Source organism: Platalea leucorodia (assembly GCF_965183815.1).
Source record: "Platalea leucorodia genome assembly, chromosome: 5".
In the NCBI taxonomy this organism is placed as follows: Eukaryota; Metazoa; Chordata; class Aves; order Pelecaniformes; family Threskiornithidae; genus Platalea; species Platalea leucorodia.
In genome coordinates, this window is record NC_138827.1 from 79,100,135 (window position 1) to 79,123,105 (window position 22,971).

At 43.3% G+C, this 22,971-nt stretch overlaps 1 protein-coding gene across 4 annotated transcripts in view; it reads right to left on the reverse strand.

The window, feature by feature from the left end:
• Positions 1-22,971, reverse strand: part of ITGA6 (integrin subunit alpha 6) — a 51,071-nt gene that overhangs the window by 23,819 nt on the left and 4,281 nt on the right. For 2 of the 4 annotated variants that reach the window (XM_082313834.1, XM_082313831.1), the window contains exons 1-3: positions 22,441-22,656; positions 1,515-1,642; positions 1,020-1,099 (exon numbers count right to left, since the gene is read on the reverse strand). In XM_082313834.1, the coding sequence (XP_082169960.1) occupies positions 1,020-1,099; positions 1,515-1,642; positions 22,441-22,601 (369 nt within the window). In that variant the 5' untranslated portion in view covers positions 22,602-22,656. Of the gene's footprint in view, positions 1-1,019; positions 1,100-1,514; positions 1,643-22,440; positions 22,657-22,971 lie in introns of those variants that run through there. The other 2 variants (XM_082313833.1, XM_082313832.1) reach the window with 1 other exon arrangement.

Here is a 22,971-nt window from a genome sequence, read left to right on the forward strand (position 1 = left end):
GCCAGGTTTCTCAGCTGACATATAGTTTTCTATGGTTCCTATCAAGGTTTAAATATTAAGCAAACACCCAGCTGCTCCACACTTAGGGCACTGCAGTACTGCCCTCCTGCACAGTGACCTTCAGGCTGCCCACACCTCATCTAATAAGTGCACTTCCCACTTATCACTTACAAAGAAAAGCTCCTTCTCAGAAAACACAAGACAGCATTAGTTGATGATTAATTATTCAATGAGCAGGACTCTTTCCGTCTGCTCTTCCCCCTTTGGGTTCTGAGGCAGACTGAAGCAAGTTATTACTGCCTCTACAGCCTTAAATAACTCCAGAGTCACACCCTGAAGCCACCTGCCTCCAGTGTTGGAAGCAGTGACATTAACCTGCAAGAATATCATTAGACGGGGAAGCCTCACTGCACACCCATTTTATGATGTAGCTGGTATCCTGCAGCACCATGAGAGATTTATTTAACTGAGAAAAAGCTAAAAAAAAATAACATTCTCCAGTAACTCCTGAAAGCTTTTTCTCTCTGTATCGTATAAAACAAAGAATAGCTAGTAGTCTTACTGCAGTGCAATGGCCACATTAATTCGTAAGAGCAACTCAGCCCAAGTTCCTGATGAAAGTTAACGTGAGGCTGATCATCTCGGAAAACAGGCTGATGATAGCCTGCTATTTTTACAACCTTATCGGACTATTTTTCCCTATTTCTGTAGCCAGTGGTATTTAAAAGAAACAATGTGTATATCACAAAAAAAATAAGTGGACAACCAGAAAATGAACTGTCCATCACAAATTGTTACAAAGCTTATAGAGAAAGGCTAACTCACAGTTAGAAAAATAATTTAAAGCTTTTACGATCTCTAGTATCATACTTTGCTAGGGAGACATTTAAGGCCTTACTTACAAGAAATCACAGAAGTAAACATAGGAAAGTTTCCTTTCAGAGAGCTGCACAGAAACGCAGACCTTTCAGAACATTTCCCGTGGACCCAAGATGCTATAAGTAGGCCTTTAGACTTACCACCACATTTCCTCCTGGCCCCTGACTTTGGACAGTTACACCCATCCATTGGTCTTCTTTACTCTCCGTCTTCGGGTCAGCTGCAGAGTATCATAATACAGCTTCAAATATTAACAGTTAACTATCTTTTTCTTTTCTTTTTTTTTTTTTTTTAAAGTCCCTGCCAGGACAGGCACGTCATACAGTACACGAGACAGTCTGCAGGTGGCAGTGTCTGTACATTTTATCACTGACAACATCTATTTTATTAAACACTTCTAGCATATTACTTCACATCACATCAATTTACAAAGAGTAAGAACATCCAAATCTACCAAGATTCAAGCATCTCATGCTATCTTAGCAATTAAGCTATAGCTTATTCTGATGCAAAAGAAGTTACATATAAATCCATAGAAGCAACTGCCTGATACACTGCCTTTGGAAAGGACCACATCAAGTAAGAAAGATCAGGTTAACTGTTTCAATCCAAAACAAAAATGCTGAAGAACTTACTCTTCTCATCAAATATGACACGTGTGCAGCGTGTACTTGGAGATGCGATGTCACAGCTGTACAACCCTCCTGTCCTGTTGGCTTGTTGGGACGGAAAGGCCTTTTCCCGAGGAGCTCCAACCAGCAAACTGCAGGGCGAGAGAAAGAATTTCAAGGGGTGTGCAGAGGCAGTATTAGGAAAGAGGAAGGCAACAGGATCAGGAAGCGTTTTCACCATGTCCCTAGAGGTTTGATGTGCAAACATTTGAAGATGGATGAAAAGGTACATCACAGCACTGTTCCTTAAAAAAAAAAAAGGGGGGGGGGGGGGGGGAGCCCTGTAAAGCAGTAACAGTTGTACAGTTATTGGACCTGCAAACCAGTAAATGTATTGCTGTTACTGCTATTGTTGTTGCAATGTTCACTGAGATTGGTCGGTAAAAACAAAAAAAAAAAAAAGGAGGTGTCTGGCAGTTTTGCAAAAAACATCCTTCTATCAGGGAGTCAAGTGGGGTATTTTTTGCCTTACTAGAAACTGTTGGTAAGGGTGGGAAAAGTCTCTCTGACCTGTGAAGCAAAGCGAGATCCCTCCTGGCCCAAGCAAGCAAGCGTTCACTGAACTACTCCAGGCTCTGTGCAAACATGCGCTCCCCCTCTCCGCTCCTTTGGCCAGATACTCCATTTCAAAGCTGAAAATGTTTTTCTCCAACGAATCTCCCATCAAGAACTGGCCATTCCCACAAAGGACTTATTTCTCCTATAAAAAGGCCACTCTAACAAGCCCTCCTTAGACACTCTTCTGGCAGCCAAATGTGAAGGTTCTTATTTTAAAAACTGAATAAAGCAAATTTTTTTCCTGTATCAACTGTCCCCTACGAGTATTATCACAACATCGGCAGTAGACAAATTTACTTGCAAAATAAGGCTTTTCAGCCAACAAAATTCTTATATTGTCTGATTTTCTTTGAAGTGTCACGCACACAAAGCACAGCTGCCTCTCAGGCTGCTGACTGAAACTAATAACAACCAGTATGCAACAGTTTGTGGAAGAAACAAGAAACATCATGCTCAGCTGAAAAACCGAGACCGAGAGAACAGGGCGTTGATAGGTACAAAACACAGCAGGTAGGAAGGACGGATGGATGGATGGATGGACGGACGCTGTTTCCTGACCCTGGTACAAAACATTTGAAAGAAGGGATCCCTGACATTACAGTGTCAAGGAGGGCAAAGCTGGGACTACAGTTGGATCCATCAGGCTCAAAGAGGAACTCAGACCCTCTTTAAGGCTTCAGCTACAGAGTTTTGTTCTTGAGAGAAACGCTTTCCTGCATGTTTTATAGAGGCAGTGGGACAAAGCACAAAACGTTTATTCAATATCACTAAAGTAATGAGACACAAAATGAAACTGATGTATTATGAGAAAACACGCTTTTTTAAAACAGAAAATTACATCTGTATTGTGAAACAGCCAAGTTTTCACCACTTTTCTAGAAATAAACTCTCCCACAATCCATAATTTGCCCCCATGAAGGAAACCCCCTGAATGGTGAAACCTTCAGGTAAAACATTTGCTTTTGACTGATGCACATATAAAATCAGGACACACAGTGTGGGTGGGTTTTGGTTTAAAGCGTTTCCGTCTTTTCCCCCTGCATATGTCTGGCATCTTTTTCAAAGATTTTTTTCAGAAACGTAGCAGTCATCACAAGAGTTTGTAATCTAAACAACCACGCTTTTAGAAAGGCCATTAATAACATCACTTTCTAATTCTGGCAACAGTGCATTTAACTCTAATCTCTTAGAGTAATTCTTTTGCAAAGCATCTGTTTCTGAGCTATTCCTAACATGGGAATAGATACATTTTCTCCTCAGTTCTGTTATCCCCCAGGGAAAGACAGATGAGGTTGGTTTTTTTATCTTTACATTAACAACCAGACATTTAAGAAAGTAGAGGCACTGATTTCCAAACTTATAGAAATTTTTATTATTTCCACTTTTTCTTCAAAGCTTGGGAGGTAAAAATTATGTATAGAATCTCACTTAGAATCATAGAATTGTTAAGGCTGGAAAAGACCCTTAAGATCATTGAGTCCAACCGTTAACCTAGCACCACTAAACCATGTCCTCAAGCACCACATCTACCCGCCTTTTAAATACCTCCAGGGATGGAGACTCAACCACCTCCCTGGGCAGCCTGGTCCAGTGCCTGACTGCCCTTTCGGTGAAGAAGTTTTTCCTAATATCCAACCTAAACCGCCCCTGGCACAGCTTGAGGCCATTTCCTCTCGTCCTATCACTTGTAACTAGGGAGAAGAGACCGACCCCCACCTCACTACAACCTCCTTTCAGGTAGACAGTTGATCAGAAACCTTTTGTTTCAACATTGTGAACACAACTAAAAGCTTCTGGAATTAAAATACTTCATTTGGTTTAATTCACCCATCTGCATACTACTGACAGCAGTGGTGCTAGATCAAGAAAATTACAAACCAGTTCTTTTCTATGGGACAGCTAGGCAGTATCCTCTCCCTAGCTAAATGATACCTTCTACAACATACCACGATGTGACCATAATCTTGATGACAATTCAGCAGAGGGAAGACCTACTGAGGCATCAGGGAATAAGCAGCATAGCCAACACAAGATAAAGTGGAAGGATGTGCCACCTGACGTAAGATGCCCCAAACATTCAGTGGTATCTCAAACAGACACCTGTTGAGATCAGGAGATGAAAAGTGCAATTCTTCAGCCTTCTTAAAAAAAAGAAGTGTCAATCCAACGTGATCTCAAAGGAAACAGGCAACCTTAGATTCTTCCCAGTGCCCATACCCCCATCCAAATCTTGCGTAAGTTATTTTCCCCTGATTTTGAATAAATTATTTTCCACTGTGAACAAAGTATTTCAAAGCAGACTTACTTACAACCCTCCAGACTTCAAAGAACCTTTGTCAGGAATCCTGTCACTAGTCTTCAAGGTTCATCAAACACAAAAATCTTGAATCCTGTTAGGTACATCACTGCAAGTCCTCATTCACAATACAGTTCAACAGTAGCACACACTATGAGCAGGCGCTTGCAAAGGATTAGATCAGTTCAGGTAGATACTATGGTAAATCCTGAAATGTATTTTCAAGTAGCAGCCAAAGACCCATAAAAGTGTGGTGTAACTCCTTTGTGCTTCTCCACTACTTATCTGCCCCGAAGACCACAGCAGAGAAGACTAAACCTATGCTTCCAGGTTCTGCAAGATACGTTACTCAAGATGATGAGGATTATAAACATTATGAGGATCATCAACATTATTAGGAGTGTAAGTAAGAAAGTCACGTGCATCTAATCTTTGGCTGAATAAATCAAGCAAAACATAAAAATCCCCTGTGAAGCACATTGTGACTTGTGATCAACAGAGCTGCCGTTCACCTTGCCTACTGTTCAAGAGGTATGTTTGAAAAATCAGCATTCTACTACAGAAGCCAAATTACTTCATTTAAAACAGAAGTCTGCATGAAACTGAGGAAGGATGAGACATGGACCATTCACCAGCGTGAATTTCAGCATGACTGCAGCAGCCCAAATGAATCAGCTTGTACCCTGAGCTGTGCTACATGCTCAACAGACTCCTTCCAGACTGAGGACACATTCCAGTCATTACTGTATGGCTACTTACTCAGCTGTGTTTTAATAGAAGAATTTTAATCAAGTTTGAGCTCATCATGCCAAAAACAGGTTAGGTTTTTCTGCAGCTATGCATGTTCCATTTTAGTTTTCTCAGTGGCAAGCAAAACCTCTTTCTGCAAAAAGGATGAGGGAAGGGGGGGGGAGGAGGTGCTCTCCTAGGTATCGCTGTCTCCTTATATTGGCAGATGAAACACCGAAATTAAAACCAAAGAACTTCCTCTGCGAACGAAGGCTGACAAAGTAAGTTCTTCATCTCTCTCCACCCATGATTACAGTATGCTTCATTTTATTCCTTGGGACTTCTCCCTGAAAGTGTACGAGGGCTACAGTCACTACTTTCAATTCAGGCGTGAATGCTCAAAGTCGGCTCCAGAATCCGTATTTAGATACCAAAATAATGTCCCAATGTCAAGACTGCAGAGCCAGAGATGAAAACCCCAGCGACTCCAACACGCGGATATTTTACTGATTTTCTATCCCACAGCAGGTTTGCGTTATTACTATACAGAGAACAGAAGCTCAGCCATACAGTATACTGAATATAAACATGCCTGAGCATCAGCTCCTGTTGGAGCCTTAGTTTTTTTATGATTTGAGTTATGATGACTTAGTATCTAATGTTTACCGTATGAGCTAAAAGTCAGACAAAAAAAAAATATTAGTATTCTTCATGAAAATTACAGAATCAGATGCTTCGTACTACTTGAATCCTGCATTTCCCCATTCATCTTGCTTAAATATATACTATAAACTGATTGGGTTTTCCCTGAGCCAATCAGACTGCACAGGTGATAAATTAACTTCTATTAATAGTTCATTACGTCACATTTCTGTAGATTAAAAGAAGTGTCTATCAAGTGACAATGTTGGAAAAAAAATCAGTATTCTCTCATACCTTGGCACAAAACTGCAATGCTCTTTAGCTCCAGTTATATCCCATAATTAAAACACGCGCCTTCCAATTTCAAACCAAAATTCTAATTTCAAACCAAATAAATCAGTCCTAATGCTCTATTGGTTAGAATTAGATTAATTATTGCTTTCTCTTAATTACTTCTTGGAGATACGTGATCATGACTCAAGTCCCACTGCCAATTATAAGCATCTGCTGGCTTCCAGGGACATATTTACTCCCTTACAACCCTGGATTCATGGCCAAACTTGAGATAATCCTATAGGATTAGAGCTCCAGGATTGGCGTGTAATGCCAGTTTAACTAACTGACCTCACTGAGATGAAATTTTGGCTCAGGTGGATGGTGCCTGCATTGCACAGACACCGGTGACCCCCGCCATACCTGCATGTGCAAGGTGCAGCCACAGCGTGCAACAGGGACGGGCACAAGCTCCCCTCTCAAGAGAGGGACCAGTGTAGCACCACGTAGCACCCTAGGACACAGCTACACCCACCCTACCTCACTGCAATATTACACTACACCTGAACGGAACAGCTGAGGCAAGAAAAACTCCATTTCATCAGTTATGCTGAGCACTACTCAAGCCTCAGGAAAGGCATCAAGACATCTTACTGACTTGATCTAGATCTAAACCAGACCTTTGGATAACTGTATGTAGAAAACGCGCGTTATAAACCCACACATTTTCAAGCAGTGAAAGGAGGTGGGAACTCACTGCCCGCAGTCAGGCAGGCACCAGGCCTCAGTGTGTCAACTGCTGTTGATCAGTATTCAGCAAGAACAGGGTGAACATCAAGAAGAAAGGCTATAACTTAATTTAACCAAAAGTAGCCCAAAAGCATTATTAAAATTCAAAGCAAAATACACCACAAATAGCTTTTAACAGATATTACAGAATATTAACCAGTAGGCTGCAGATTTTAAAACCCTCCCTTGCTTTCGTTAGTAATTTGTGAGAGGTTTAGTAGGTGGCTGTGGCTCCTTCTCGGCTAATGAAAGCAACAGTGGGAACCGGGAGTAGTTTCTGCTCACAGCTATCTGAACTCCCTCCAATATTGCTTATGAAACTACCCTGGTCGCTTCCAAAAGGAAAGCTGCAGTTAAGATGAGAAAACCATATCAAAAGAAATCCAGAAAACCTCCAGGCTCCTGGAAGTAGTCCCTCACTCCACAGTGAAATTCTTGTCCTCACTTATAGCCTGAACTGTCTAAGGACAACTTAAGATTTTCACAACATACTTCAGAGAAGAAAAACTATCAGCGATTCATTACAGTTTTATTTTGGAATAAACACTTACTCAAAAGAAATCAAGTCAAAGGAGGGAGAATATCTTTAACATTTTTTTAAAGCAAATGCTGTTCATCAAAGTAAGAGGCTTCCATTGAGTAAATTACATTTTGATTTAAACAAATACAAAAAATACCACAGTCTGCACTGAGCTCAGATACTCTCCTATCTCCCAAGGCTTTCTTCATTCCTTAAATTCTTTCCTTTTCCATGGTATCTTCTACCCCAAACACGGTACCACATCTTTACCATCCTTTCTTTAAAAGTAACAGCAACACATCAATAGTGCCAGCTCTGAGCTTTAACAGACTGGAGCAGAAATCACTGAGTGTTTCCTGGGTAACAAACCATTAGCCATTTCCACGTATAGGGAGAATAAAATAGTCAGCAGTGTAAGTAATTTCCAATTGTGCAACCTTCATTGAGCACCAATGTCCAATTTAAGGCTGCTGTTCTCAGATAACAATGCTGCCGCTGCAGGCTTTGCACTTCACTGTGTTTTCAGAAAGACTCCATACACACAAGGGCGGCAAATTTGGAAAGTGATGAAGCTCAACGCTATGAAACTTCTTCCACCCCTGACTAGACAGGCAGACTCCTGCATCCTTTTCCTCTCACGCTCCCAGTACTTGCTTGCAAAGAGTTTCACTGAATTGAACAAAATGAGGAAATTAGAGTAACTACCACGAACTCATATATAGATTAAATTTTACTACCAAATCACCAGTCACAGTCACTAGTTGTCTATCAAATGTTTAAAACCTCCAGCCAGAGACCCTGATCTCAATGTGGACATGTAGAGCCCTCCGTTCGAGCTGTACTTTCAGTCCTCTGCACTGGTTTCGTCCCAACAGTTTTTAAACTTGACATAAGTGGACGATGGGAACACCTTAACCCCCACACTATTTCAACATAACTGAAGTCGGTCAATGCGACAGACATTGTGTTTGAATACTGGTGGCACCACCTCTGCTTTGTGCCTGATTTGGCCTCCCGCAACAGAAACAAGTCACAGGACAGGAGCACCACAGACTAATGCGCACAGAGAGGTCGTCCCTCGATACACTCAGGCTGCTAACGGGAACTGGAGCTGAACTACGGGACTGGGCTTCTCCAAAAAAAACCCTCTCCCGGCAAAATACAGCCAGTGACTATGTCAGCAGGGATCTTGTTTGTGACACTTTTTACAGAGATACCCATCACTGCCAGCCTGTTATTAACAGCTATTTTAAGTGACTGATGGTTCTCCTAATCTGCTGCTCCACGGTTCCATTTTCCAACTACCAGTGCAAAGCCATGGCCAAGTACAGCATTAATCTCTGTTGCCTGGAGGCTTGGCACTTGAAGGATTGCGATTTTCATTTTATTCGTTCAGCCTTTTTTAGGAAGCGGATTATGATAGAGGCTGGGATAAGAAGCCAAAAGCAGCATAAGGACTAGGGCAAGCTACTACAAAGCAAAACTGGCACTACAAAGATACCTGTTGTTCTGGAAAGGCCACTTACTATTGACTTTCTGAAAGTCACATGGAAAAATAAACCCTTTCCGCTCATGGTCCAGAGCCCAGCCTGCATGGATTTGAAATAGGTTTTGTAGATCTCATTTTCATTGGTAGAAAGCATTTTTCTTACAAGAAATGGTACAGTCTGCTCCAAAGTCATGTTTCAAAAAACAGTTTTCCATTTCAGACACTACTCTCTGGCTTTAATGAGGAGATATCTCACATTTTTCATGTTGTCACAGAGCAAGTGAAACCTGTATAATACTTACAGTTTTAATTTCTCCCTTACAAGCTATACTTGCCTTCAGGTTTAAAAGAAAGAACAACACCCGTGCCAGGAACAGACCTGAGCATGAAATGATACTATAAAACCTGTATGAGACAGTTCTAAAATTAATCTATGATAAACTTACGGAAGAAGTAATGTTAAGGGGATTTTCACTCAGGTTTTCTAACGCGGCAGTGCCTGTTACTGCATGCAATCCTCTTATAAGAACACGAGGCTTAACTCAAGAAGTGACAAGTGCACCATTTCAAGAAACGAACCTGGGAGCCGAGGCCCTAGCGCTTCCAGCCCAGCCCCTGCCCGCAGCCGCCCTGTCTGCATTAGGCTCGCTGAAACCACGCGCGTCCCACCACAGTCAGCGGGGCACAACCCAGCTACTCTCCGCTGCAGGCAGCGAGGGCACGCTCAGGCGCAGGTCCCGACAGCAAGCGGGACAAGCGAGCAAGGGCGTCTGCAATAAAGCAGGGGTGGCCCAGCAGTCCCCAGCTACCTGCAAGCACAGAAAGAGGGAATTGTCCGTCCCTGCCGCCCCCACACCGCAATCTCGCGCTCGTGCCAGCAGCCCCCACGCGCCAGGGCCCTGGCCCATCTCCTCGCCCAGCGCTGCCCCGGCTCCTGAGGCAAAACAGGCTGGTAAAGAAGAGGCTGCTGCCGCTACTATATTAAAGCAGTGAGTTAGTGCTGTGATCAGTGCTTTGTGGGCACGCTCACTCTACAGGCTCAAGTAAGCAAGCACTTGACAGAAATCGGGAATTATTGTCTTCTGCAGCTGGGCTGCTGGCCATTCACGCCATAGAAAACCTCTGAATTCAGATTTAAACTCTGTATTTGCAGGGCTTGTCTTTGTACCCACACACACACACATACTATCTCCATTTGAACTTCATGAAAAATGAAAGGAGTATCACATCATCTACTAGGTACATGTTTTAGAAAATGAACGTGGAAGTAATCAAAATATGGAAACAGTTGCTCAGACTTTTTTTTCCCCTCCAAAAAGCAATCTGAAAGCGCAGCGCTCCCAGTCAGCGTTTGAAGGCACTACTTGTTAGAGCGGTAACAACCATTACAGGCACATACTGTTCATCAACATGCCAAAAGCTGTTTTAAAAAAACCTGCCAGAGTTTTAATACAGTGCAGAACAAATATTTGGGTTGAAATGTCATTCCTCTATTTCCTTCACTGAATGAAGTACATCAGTTTCATTTATGACCATAATTAAACCATTAAAAGGCATGAAAGAAGCACAGTAAGAGGGACAGATATTTCACATGAGAATCAATGGGCAATAGAACATGCTACAGCTACTAATCCCACAGCCCCACGGTATTTGAGGAGCGACTGCTCCCCAAGCTAACCCAAGCTGTGGTTCCTTCACCCGTACATACAATTTATGAGACCCCTGCTGCTCCTTCTCTTCCAGGCTTACCACTGTCCCCCTCTGAATTGTAGGGGGAAAAACAAGACAGGTACAAACCTCTTGCACTAGATACACAACAACAGAAACGGTAGTATGCAACTTTGGGAGATTCGCTGTCTGAGCAAAAGAAGTTCATCACATTCAGCTACAACATACCAACCAGAGCCCCAGTGGGAAGCCCACCCACACCATGCCAACACTGGCACTCTGAGCTAAGCTGTGCCCTCCCAGCGGCCACACAAGCCCACGGCACCACAGAGAGGTCCCCTGCAGCAGCAGGCTGAAGAGCTCTGCGTGTGTAGAAAAGGCATGTACCTTCCCAATACATAATCTCTCATAAATGTGTCAGAGAATGAGTACACAGACAGCCAGCAAACGCACACTTCAACAGCAGCGCTAAAGCACAGATTTCAATTCATGCCTTCAGTCTGAAAACTATCATAGCCCTGGGTTAAATGCATATAACAGGATCCACAGTTTGAGTAAGGCTTTTCTTCAAGCCATGAACTCAATCACAAAAGCAGATGTGTCACTGGGTACATGTTCTGACACATAGTCCCCCCACTCCTTCAAATTAACTGAAAACACAGGCATTCAAATCACTTGGAATAATGTCACTCCAATAAGGTATTTTCGTAGGAGAACCAAGTCGTACAAATGTCCATGCAGTTGGGACACTTAAGGAGCCTTTTTTTATGTTCCATGCAGATACCGAAACACGGATCAAATAGATCAACAGAAATAAATCCTATATTCACAAGAAACTTTTCCATATACGTATTTGTGGAAGAAGCAGCAATTATATTTTACTATGAGTAGGAATGTACAAACTCTGAGAATTTCATCCAGCTTGCAAAACCAAAGAACAAGATTTTTCTGTTTGCAAAATAACTTATAATTGAGACTACGCCAAGAAACCCACTGCATTCTCTTCCGCTACATACTGCTTCCCCTCCACAGGCACACATGCTTAATTTTTACACGCCTCCCCTCATGCATACTTTTTTTCCATCTTTCACCACTCCCCACATTCTCACTTGAGCAGAACCTGGAATTAATTATTTGTTTTCAAGTATTTTAACACCCTGTTTTCCTGTAAGCTGAAAGGTGTGCCAACAGTATCGCAGCTGTTACTACAACTGGATCTGACCTGACAACAACGAAGTATTCTTCCACTATATGCAGGAATATAGTTTGGCTTAGAAGAGAGAAGAAACCTGCCTCTTCAAGCAGTATTCTGGGGCCACACTACGTAATTATCAAACATATCTCTAGCAGAAAAATAAGTCGAGTGGATGAAAAGTTTACAGAGACTTGCACAATTATGCCATATTTTTAGTAGCAGCTACAAGCGTTGGCTATGTAAGAAAAAAATACACCGAATTTATTTTAGCATCTTTGGCCAAGAAAATAACATGATTTTCACTTAAGGTTTGTTTCACACTAAACAAACATGAATAATTAAATATGAGCCGTGATCTCTTTTCACACACTCTGCTAGACACAGCTAAGGTCTAAGAGCCAGCGGATCTAACCACTATGCAGCTTCAGCAGCATCAATGACAAAGTGCAAGGCTAACCAATCCTTACAATTCACATACAAGAGTAATGTGAAAAGAGCTATGAGAAAAGAGGGACGCAGAAAATTCAACTGCAAACGATGATAATGTGCTTGCTATCAGCAACAGCTGGTTGCCACTTTTGAGCGCTTCCAGGATAAACATGCATTTCCCTCAGACCTTTGACCTGCGCATGTGCTGCTGAGCAAACAACCCCAGGCATTACAGGGATGAGTTGTTCCCAGCATACCTGCAATCTTGTTTTGCTTTGTTTTTTAAAGATATGTTTTATAGACCTACTTTTGAGGAGGGCATCAATGCCAGCTGAAGCAGGCAGAAGCTAAGCACATTTAACTCCAGTTGAAAAATTGCTTTTGTCATCTTCACTAAAAAGGAAACGACGCTCAGCCTCTGTAAGAACGCCTGCCATTCCTATGGACACTATCGGCAAACTCCAGTAGCAACAACGCTGATCATTCCTACTTGCTGTTCCTTGTTTCTCAAAGATCTCCAAACTCCTTGAAAATAGAAAACAAATGCAAAGAAGAACACAGACAGCTGAAAAGCAACCTAGAAGCTTGACAGCTGACAGTGAAATCCAGTGCAGGATCCATATGTGTTACCCTGGAGGGAGCTGAGTCCATTTTTATGCTGTAGACTGCATCTAGACAGGGAGCATACCATGAAACCCTCTCGCTTCTGTTCTTGATCCTGCAGACCTCCTCGCTTCCAAACAGTCAAAACATCCTCACACACATTAGTACAACTGCTTAAAGGAAATCAATATTAGGAAATGACATATTTTTAGATGCAGTTCTGTAAGAGGAAACGAGAAAAACAGCCCATGTTCCAACAGAGCCAAAAATGGTCAGTCCATACTAGCAAATGCTCCGAAAATCTGAATGCAAGAACCAGTACTTTTTACCTTTTACTATAATTTTGATACAAAATCTAATCTCAGGTACTTCATAGCAGAATACATCTGGCCTGTTCTTTAAACTAAAACAACATAACTGCAATTCTCTTTTTCAAAGCAATAGTTAGGGAATTCTCAAAATAGTCTTAGAACACGTGATACTCTTGACACCTTAAACCCAAGGGAAGTGCATCTTACCAAGAACACAGTACATGTGATGCTAAAGTTGTGAAGGGAGCTTTATTAACCTATGGTTCAGTTCACTTATTTTTAATATACTGAATAATTCCCTTAAAAACGGACGTGAGACTTTTTTTCCCATGTTCACGTTTGGTCTCCTAGGCTATATTCTTCTGCCATTGTTTCAAAGCAGCAACTTGCTTATATATATCTCAATCAACAATATCTAATGCTAATAAATGAATTATTCAATATTTTCCAGACCATTTTGTATACTTCTTTCTTCAAATATTCCTGTGCCTCTTACTGTACCTACCCTTATTGAATACCATTATGAGGTATTAATTTTCTAGCTAACATTTCACAGTACAGACCACCATCTGCTCATTCAGTAATATGGATTTTTGCTTACTTGTTTTCAAACAGCCATTTGCCCGACAGCCTAATCTCAGCCTTCTTCTTTCCCTAGACTATGTCCCCAAAACATGGCATTTTTACAGTTATGGCTAGAATGATTCATCCAGTCCCATGTTGGTTCTGAAACATTTAAACAACAGCTGATTTTAAACAGCAGCTCTTCTGAAATGAATTGAGGTATCTCCTATGGAAACTTACCAGATTGCATTCCTTACAAAACTGACAGTTGCTCTGGCACACGCAGAAAGGGTTTTGGATAGAGTTTAACAGAGGGGAAAAGAGTGGCCCATGCTGACTGGTGAACAATTTTCTGCTGTAACATGCCAGGCAACCCAATATACCAATTTGGGAATGTTCTGTTTTATTTTGTGGAGAATCCAGACAGCAACAAATTAGATCAGTAAACCATTTGTCTCTGCTTGTTACCCTTTAAGAAAAAACATTTATGAGAAGCCAACCTACCTGTCCTGCTTCTGCATAAGTTTTTCTTTGTTATTTACAAATTAACATTAGCAGCACTAGTAACATATACTACACAGAAAAATGCACTCATCATAGCTAGCATCGCAACAGTGACTTTGTGCTCCTCTTCATTCCTATTTTTCAGTTAAAGAAATAGTATCACTATAAATTACATTTAGATTTTTGGATGAAAGAGCCTAGACAACTGCAGAATATTTATTAAAGGGCAGTCAATAGTAAAGAGACTTCTCAGAAACGTAAATAAAAATTGTTTAATTAAATAAACTTAATTTGATAGTCATACTACAAAGATTTACATTTGTCTTGTACAGTTACAGATTGGATCCATCAAACAGTCCAGGTGCAGACTGATGGGGTTATCCAGTATTTCTGAAGAAGATATAACACAAAGTATTTATTATTTCCTGCCACAGTACAAGATGTTTTTCTACTAGATCATAACAAAAAAAAGGATGAATTAGGACTCTCTACACAGGTAAATAGTATTTTTAAGAGTAGACAATACAGTACATACAATGCCACATCTGGATGAAGACGGATCTATACCTGATGGTAGGGCTGCCTTACGGTTTATTCTTAAAAGTATACGTCAGCTTAAAGAGTCTTATTCATGACCAAGGTAGCCAGCATAAGAGTGAAATTGATACAGAAATTGTGTCAGAATTATTATCGGAAGATACGCTACAGCTGCGCCTCTGTGCCCAACACTACCAGTACATCTCATTTCTCTGTGCACACCTGTCTGAAAGCTCTTTGCTGCTCTCAAATAATGAAAACAGAAACCAAAGGAAAACTATGTCCTCAAGTAAAAATGCTGAGTCTTAAGATTTCAGCTCATAGATAATAATGATACAGTGCTCCCTTTAACGTCCCTGTTGCAGAAGGACTCCTGGAACATCTGTCCCAAATCCTGTTCCTTTGGAAGACAGCAGCACACAGAAAGCAGGCCTCGTGTTGTACATGCTACATTCTTCAGATACTTAAATGGCTCACTCTACATCCCTGCATCTTGACCAATATTCTCTGTCTCCCTCACTTCCTACCCTTCTGTAGCTGACTGGGTCACATTTTAAGTCTAAAGAGCACCATAAAGTTTATTGTGCCAGTCGGTCTGTAAGATCGGGACAGCAACGAGCTTCAAGCAGCTGTCTGCCAGCTGAAGCTTTCAGGATGCCAGCACTGCAGAGAGCCTTGATTCTTTGCTCAGCTCCAGCCCATGCAGCTCAGAACCAGGGCAGAGCGTGCATGCAGCACGCACACCCCAGTCAGCACCCCACCTCTCACCGCATGAAGGGAACTGCAGACAAAAAATGCTTCTCCAGCTCATTCTCACCTTGGCTTTCAGATGGTAAGTGGTTGCGCTCTTCAAACACATTTCAGCCCATCCAGCTGACAACTACAGTTCTCAAATCGACCTAAAAGTCAGACTAAGAGGGTACAGGATGACTTCCCCCAATATTTAGAGCAAACACCATTAAGGACTACAACTCCTTTTCACAACGGAATACCTCACGGACAGTTTCACTGAAGGCTTTATGTCAGACATGCACAAAGACGTGTCTACTTTGCCCATTTGTGTGTGTCTACATCAGCTGAGTTTGAAAAGCAAGAGAATAGCTGCTGGCTGGTCTTTCCAGTCGTGAGCCCTCCCCCAACACTTTCCTGCCCAGCCTTCTGGCATCATTAAGCAGAGTTGTCAGGACCCACAGCCCCCACTCAAGAACACCACAACTTGTCAAGGAGAATGCTCTTCCTTTGTCCTTAACTCATATGTTGTGCAGTTCATTAGGTTTCACTTACTTTACTGAAGAGAAAAGCCTTTCTCCTCCTTCCCGAGATCAAGGTCTCTCCTTGCCTGCATTGTGTTATTTTGTTCCAGTTACACTATTTTAACCTTGCTGGCTTTAGAGGATGCAAGATTAAGTTTTTGATCTGTTTTCTGAGATGTGTCTAATACTTTGGCAGCAATAGAGCTCGCTGGGCTAGCATCTGTTGCATTCATCAGGGTTGATTTATATCATAATATTATTAAATAAGAACTACCTGACATAAATTTCATCCCTTTAGAAAGGGATGAGTACAAAAGAGTTGGACCAGAGGAACTTAAAGCAATTTTCGTTAATTGAGCCATCACTTATATTTCAATGCTCTTGGAATGGCTTGGCAGGGCTGTGTTTTACAGAGAGTAACAGCTTACAGAATACCCTTCTCTTTCCAAACACATAGCCTGAAGAGAGAGGAATTTGTGCCTCTATAAATTTCCATCCACATCTATTGAGACATTTAAAAGTAAGAAAGCGTAAGCCAAAATGCTTCTAAACCTGTCATCACCTCTACCCTGTAAATGTTATGCTCTAGCAACCCCACCATGACGATACCTCTCACATTAGAAACTGATTCATCCATCAGGCTCAGCATAGGTGAAAACAAAAAGCCATGAAACCAAGGAGTTGTATCAGGTACAAGCATCTTCCAGTAAGAGCATAACAATTTTATGAGCTGTAATTGAAGCTGATAGCCTAGGCTGTTTCTCAAAGCTGGAGTCTGCACACAAGACCATTTATCATCACTGCTGACAGAAGGCATATGCTACAGTCCCTTATTTGTGGAAGGCTCCTACCAGCACAGCAATGAATATTCTTAATAACACCAGCATAAGAAAAATAACACATCTACCACAGAGTTCCTTAAGATTCTTATGCACTTACAGGTGACCATAAAAAAAAAAGTTATCTGAAAAGTATATAACCTCTTGAAAAACAAGTTTCTCAAGGGGACGGAGGACTGGGTTAAGAGGTTTGCCACTTACCGTGTGGGAAGGCTAGCTTTATGCTATGAACGTCTGTCACGCCAGTTAACACTGCACTGAAGCTGAACCTGTGAACTCACACAGCTAACAGCAAAGGACTGTACTGTAGCACATCTATCCTGACATAGCCTTTTTAGAGCCACCTGGACTAAACTGTCCTGGCAGAAGCACATTTTTGCGGTACGACCTGTGACTTCACGAGTGCCTTGCAGGGTCTGCTCTTTTTCTACATTGACGGAAGTGGTTTCACTACTGCAACTTCCTAGTGTACACCAGCTCAATGCTCCATTTCATCCTTCTCGCCTTAGTAGAGTTCTGCAGGACTGAGTGCACAATTCTTTCCTGCTCCTTTGAGGAAAACAACAAAAAATAAAACAAAAATAAAGATGTCGACCTCTTCTTTTCCACCTGCAAGAATGGGAGTCAGATAGTGACAATTATATGATAGTTTCCAATCTTTTGTATACCTGACCTGCAAACCTGTCAGCTGTGTCTCTGCCACAGACAACTCACAGCAAAACTCAAACTTAGCACTGAGAGAAAGCTTGCCTTCTGCAGTTTGACTCCACCTATAGCAATTCCACATTCTTGCCCCTTATGCAATGTAAATGTATCTTCTCACTTCTTTCACCCATGATATTAGTAGGATGGATCTTCTTTTTAAAAATCTTCCCCTTACCACTACAAGGAAACTCTTAAACTACTCCTCCCTCCTCCTTCCCAACTTCATTTGGTCCTGACCTTTGCTACAGGACATTTATCTCTAACATAGACAAACTCCCCTGCTATCACTAATTAAGAAAGTAATCAAGCATGCTAAGCAGGTTATCCAAGAATAGCTTGCATAGACAAAAACACAGACCCACTCAAGAAAAAAAAAAATACTAAGTGCAATGAGACAGTAAGGACACAGACTTTAAAAAGAAGGATTCATTTTTAATTTTCCCTTTTTTTTTTTTTTAATTGACTGAAGTACTAAAGACCAGCATTATTAAAGCATTTAAATCCTGAAGATGTAAATATGCACTATTATTAATTCAGTCCATCTGAAGCTTGAATTACACTACACCACCTCTGCAAGCCAAAATTGTCATTTTCCACTGCAGACCAGCATAATCCAGCTCTTTTGTTGCTGGAGCAAACTGTCTATGAGCAGAAGCCCTCAGTCAACACAGAGGTACTGGCTAAATGCCACTGAGGATGCACTGCAGCAGTACAGCAATGTCAGCAGCCCTGCTGACCAAAGGCAACTTTGTCATGTATTGATATAACAGCTCACAGTAGAGATATGCAGTATCAGCAAAACCTGCTGCAAGTAAAAATTTCAATAAGATACTGCAATTTTTAGGACTTTATAGTTGCTAATGGTCAGTGCAGTCTTGACATAAAACGCCTACCCACAGCTTTCAACCACACAGCTTTTCAGCTGATGAGAAGGTCTTGAATGTTGATTACTACAATCTCATCCTTTTTTGCCTCAAACAATAACAAGAAGCCTACATGAATTCAGCTCCATATCTCTACTGAAAATAATGTCAGAATTACTTGCAAGTGACGTTATATACAAATTTAGAATTTAGGTATTCTTGGGGCTTACAGTCTAATTCAAGGCATTTGCTTAAATTTTTGTGAATTACAACCAAAAAGGACTGGAACAAACCTGCTGGACATCTTACATAGAGTATTTATACTTACATATCATTTATATATATATTCTACATACATAAAATTACACATATGTGACTATACTCATTATATAGAGAGTCACTAGTAATAACATATTTATTATAATAGTAACATATTTATAATATACAGTAGCTTTTATATACAGCGAGTGTAGTCCCCATTTACAGATGCTAGATACACTCGCATTCTCCACCACAGGACTACTTGAACTTTAACCCCATTACTCCTATAGCTACGCTGTCCCTCAGTCTCAGGCCCCTCCAAGTTACAAGCCTTCTTCCAGTCTGCAGTCGAAACGCACTGCTGTTGTGCCATGACCCCCTTGCAGAACCAGAACTCCCTTATTTTCGTCATATTGACAGATTAAAAACAGAACTATCTTACACAGGGCAACAAGCCCAGCTCTCTTAGAGCTCCATTAGGCTCTTCTGCTACCAGATTCACTGTGCTTGACAATGAACCAGAACCGTACACAGAAATCCAGGCAGGCTGCCCTTAGTACCTCCAACATTAACGCTCCCCTGATGCACATTAAGATTGCGTTTGGCTGTCTTTCACACCCACATGCCATTAGCAGTCTACTTTCCGTCACTATGAATTAAAAAAGTTTTTCTCCTCTCCAACTGACAAACTTTCCAACTTTTCTCACCCAAAGATATTCACAAAGAAAAATGAAATCCTGTTACTAGTCCATAGCCTTATACTCAGTACCATTTACAACTAAAGTCAAAGCAGCTCTTGAACAATCATCTACCCATGCTGTAGGGAGTTAAGTAATTCCTCATTAGCAAACATGGCACTAGTAGCTAACACTAACAAATGAAAAGATTGCTATTCAAAGCTAATATGTAATCCAGAGTATCCTGTGACTAAGAAAAAAGGTGATCAAAAGCAAATACCGTGTTTAATTAAAGGCCATTTCAGCTGTACCTTTATTTCATAGAATCATAGAATAATTTAGGTTGGAAAAGACCTTTAAGGTCATCAAGTCCAACCATAAATCTAACACTGCCAAGTCCACCACTAAACCATATCCCTAAGTGCCACATCTACACGTCTTTTAAATACCTCCAGGGATGGTGACTCAACCACTTCCCTGGGCAGCCTGTTCCAACGCTTGACAACCCTTGTCACACTTCCTAGACATTCTCCACCCTCATCTTTACAGAGGATTTTCATAATGTTTAACACTGAATTATCTGGTGTGAGGAAGAGGGAACCATTTAGCTTAAGAACCACTTAAGTGAGGCAAGAGAAAAATTATCCATCATTTAGTTTGTTTTACCAAGCCTTGCTCCAAGCCACAGACTAAAACAGCCCTTGAATAGAATTCATGTATTTCACCTTCTCTCATTTGCTTCTTTTTCCAAGGATCGACTGATCTTCCACATCTGTTACAAACCGTTTCTAATTTTGTAAAATTGGAGGGGCAGGGGGTGCTCGGGTTGGCAGGTTTTTTTGGAATGGTGGTCCCTGCCAGATGAGAACCCGAGTGTCACTTTTAATTAAGTTTCAATGATGAAATGGGGCTTGTGTATTTTTGGCAACTACTTCACAGTGCTCACAATCAAACGGTAACTGAGCTTTGAAGTTAGCATCCATTCGAGAAGAAGGGGTAAAATAAATACATCTATCTGACTAAGGGATAGATGCACATAAAACCACTTTTGCAGCAGAGGTAAGACACAAACAAAAATGCAGTTGGGAATGCAGAGGTACTGCACCCCTGAGAACAAACTACTAAAATTCCTGCTGTTACCCATAACAGGCAGCATACAGGCATTAGAAATACTTATTTCTCAGTAGGAGACCTCAGTATGACCTCCATTCCCCTAACTTTCCACCTTTACTGCGTATCCAGACTGCAGACACCTCTTGTTCCACCTATCAAGCTTGTCAAGCTATTTAGAAACTGCATGTAGTTTCCGTGAACAGGACACACAAATCGTTTGGTATTAGTTCAACGTTGCTCATTTTTATCTGATATAAATATGCAGCCTAACATGGGAGGCTTTGCTTCAAGTTTCCCCAGCAAAACTCCCATCGGTTTCATGAGATAGAACTTACACAAAGCGAGCTAAACACACCTCTGCCCCGAGGAAAGATAGTTACAGTTTGGCACGTTTAATGTCTTGTTTCCTTACAGCCACACGCCGCTATTCTTACAGACATAGAAACAATGCTCGAAGCAACTATAATACGCCTGTGTGATATAAAAGGTTTCATTCCAAGACACCCAGCAGCTACCCAGGGTAGCACTCAAATTCTTTATGCTGTAACTCATGAGTAGATTTTAAAAATGGCCAAGACATCTCATACTCAGAAGCTCACATCACCATAAAACGTGGTTTCTCTGGTCTGGTTTTGTCTCTATCAGAGACCCTTGCTTCTCATGAAAGCCTGGATTCAGAGAGCCATATCAAGGCAGTTAGCATCTGGTTCTGCTCTGTCCCCAGATCTGGACTGCCCGAGGAAGCACTTCCTATACATACAATACAGAACTTTCATGCTAATAATCTCTGAAGCATTTCAGCCAAATATTACAGACTAGCTTGAATACTGTGACCACTCTTGTGTTTCTACTGGCTTCTCAGTAATTGGCTTTCTGTCTCTGCATATTCTGACGCACTCATTCTACCAGTACTGACAGTACAATGGGAAACTAACAAGCTTCAGGCTCTGCCTTCTTAGTAGAACTAAAACGAGACCAATGCAAGAGTAATCCTGTCAAGAATTAAGATAAAGGCCTCTGAAAAGGAGCTCACAGATCTGTGTTTCTCCAGGATGCCACGGGTCATTTTGCCTACTAGATGGAAGACGGAACACGGGTATTTGTGATTTGCATTCCTTTACGCGCTGCAATTTTTATGAAATCACGCAGAATGCAAGCATGAGCAAAATGGCCCATGTCTAAGTAAGTTTACCAGCTAAGTTTATGAAGGATATGATTTCTTTCCAGCTTCCTTCTCCCATTAACTCTATATGGATTGCGGGCTTGTCTTGCCTTGATTAAAACTAAGTATTTGAGGAAAGGACATTTATTTAATAACAATACCTCATACCAGACACACTCCATCCAGCACCACTGGATAGGGTGGGGTCAGGCACTGCTCAGATGCACTCAAGAGGCAAGGATTCTGAAGACGTACAAAAGAGCCTTACTTTGCTTCCTGAATTTCCCAAAGGAAGTTCCTAGCTTTCACCCGTATGCCACCAACACTGATTTATTTTTCCCGTCTTCCTTGTACCACCTCCCACCTGCACTCCCCGGCAGGTTCCGCCCCGAACAGCAGCCCCCACCTTACCCGAGGCCGGGTAACCCCGGGAGAACAACCCCCAGAGCCTGGACAGGCACCCGCAGCCCCGGGGCACCGGCGGAGCGCTCGGCGCCGCCCCGGGCTCCGGCCTCCCGGCGCCCCGCTCCGCCCGGGCCCGGCGGGCACAGCGGCCGGGGGACCCGCGCAGGAGCCCGCTCTGGCGGCCGAGGCGGGAAGGTTTCCCCGCGGCGGCTGCTGCCCGCTTTCCCCTTCCTCCCCTCGCTCCCCGGCACGTCCCCGCCGCTCTCGCCCGGGCGCACGCCGGCTCCGGGCGGCCTGCGGCGCCGCGGCACCCCCCGTGCCGCGGCAGGTGCCGCCCCGTCCCTCCGAGGGCCCCCCCCGCCCGCTCCCCGCGGGGCGCCCCGCCGCCCGGCCCCGCTCCCCGCCGCCAGGTGGGGGCTGGCGGCCCCGGCCCGCCGCCAGGGGAAGCTTCCCGGCGGTGGAAGGGAGGAGGGTGCCCGCGGCGGCCCGGGACGGGAGCACTCACAGCCGTCTCTCCTGCGGCTGCAGCTGGCGGTGCATGGCCAGGGAGAAGCCGAAGAGGCTGCCCGGCTCCCCGCGCCGGCTGATCACGTTGTCCGTGTCCAGGTTGAAGGCGCCGGCCAGCCCCGGCAGGAGGGGCAGGTAGAAGAGGAGCGCGGCCGCCATCTGCTCCTGCCGGCGCCGGGAACCTGCCGCCGACCTGCCGAGCGCCGCCGCTCCCGCGCCGAGGCCGCCCGTTGTGCCCCGCCGGCTCCGCGCCGTCGCGGAGCCCGCCCCGCCCCGCCCCGCCCGCCCTCCGCCGCCGCGGGCCGCCCGGCCCCCGAGCGCCCGCTCCCCGCCGAGGAGCCCCGCGCCCCCGCCGCGGGGGCAGGGCACGGCGCGGCACAAAACGTCCCCGGGGCCCGCAGGGGGACCCCGCCCCCGCCGTCTCTCCTCACAACGGAGAATAAAGCCGTGCCGGGGGCGGGTCACGGCCGCAGGTGAGGGCCGGGCCGCAGCCGAGGGCCGGGCCGCAGCCCGCGGGCACCGGCGGCGG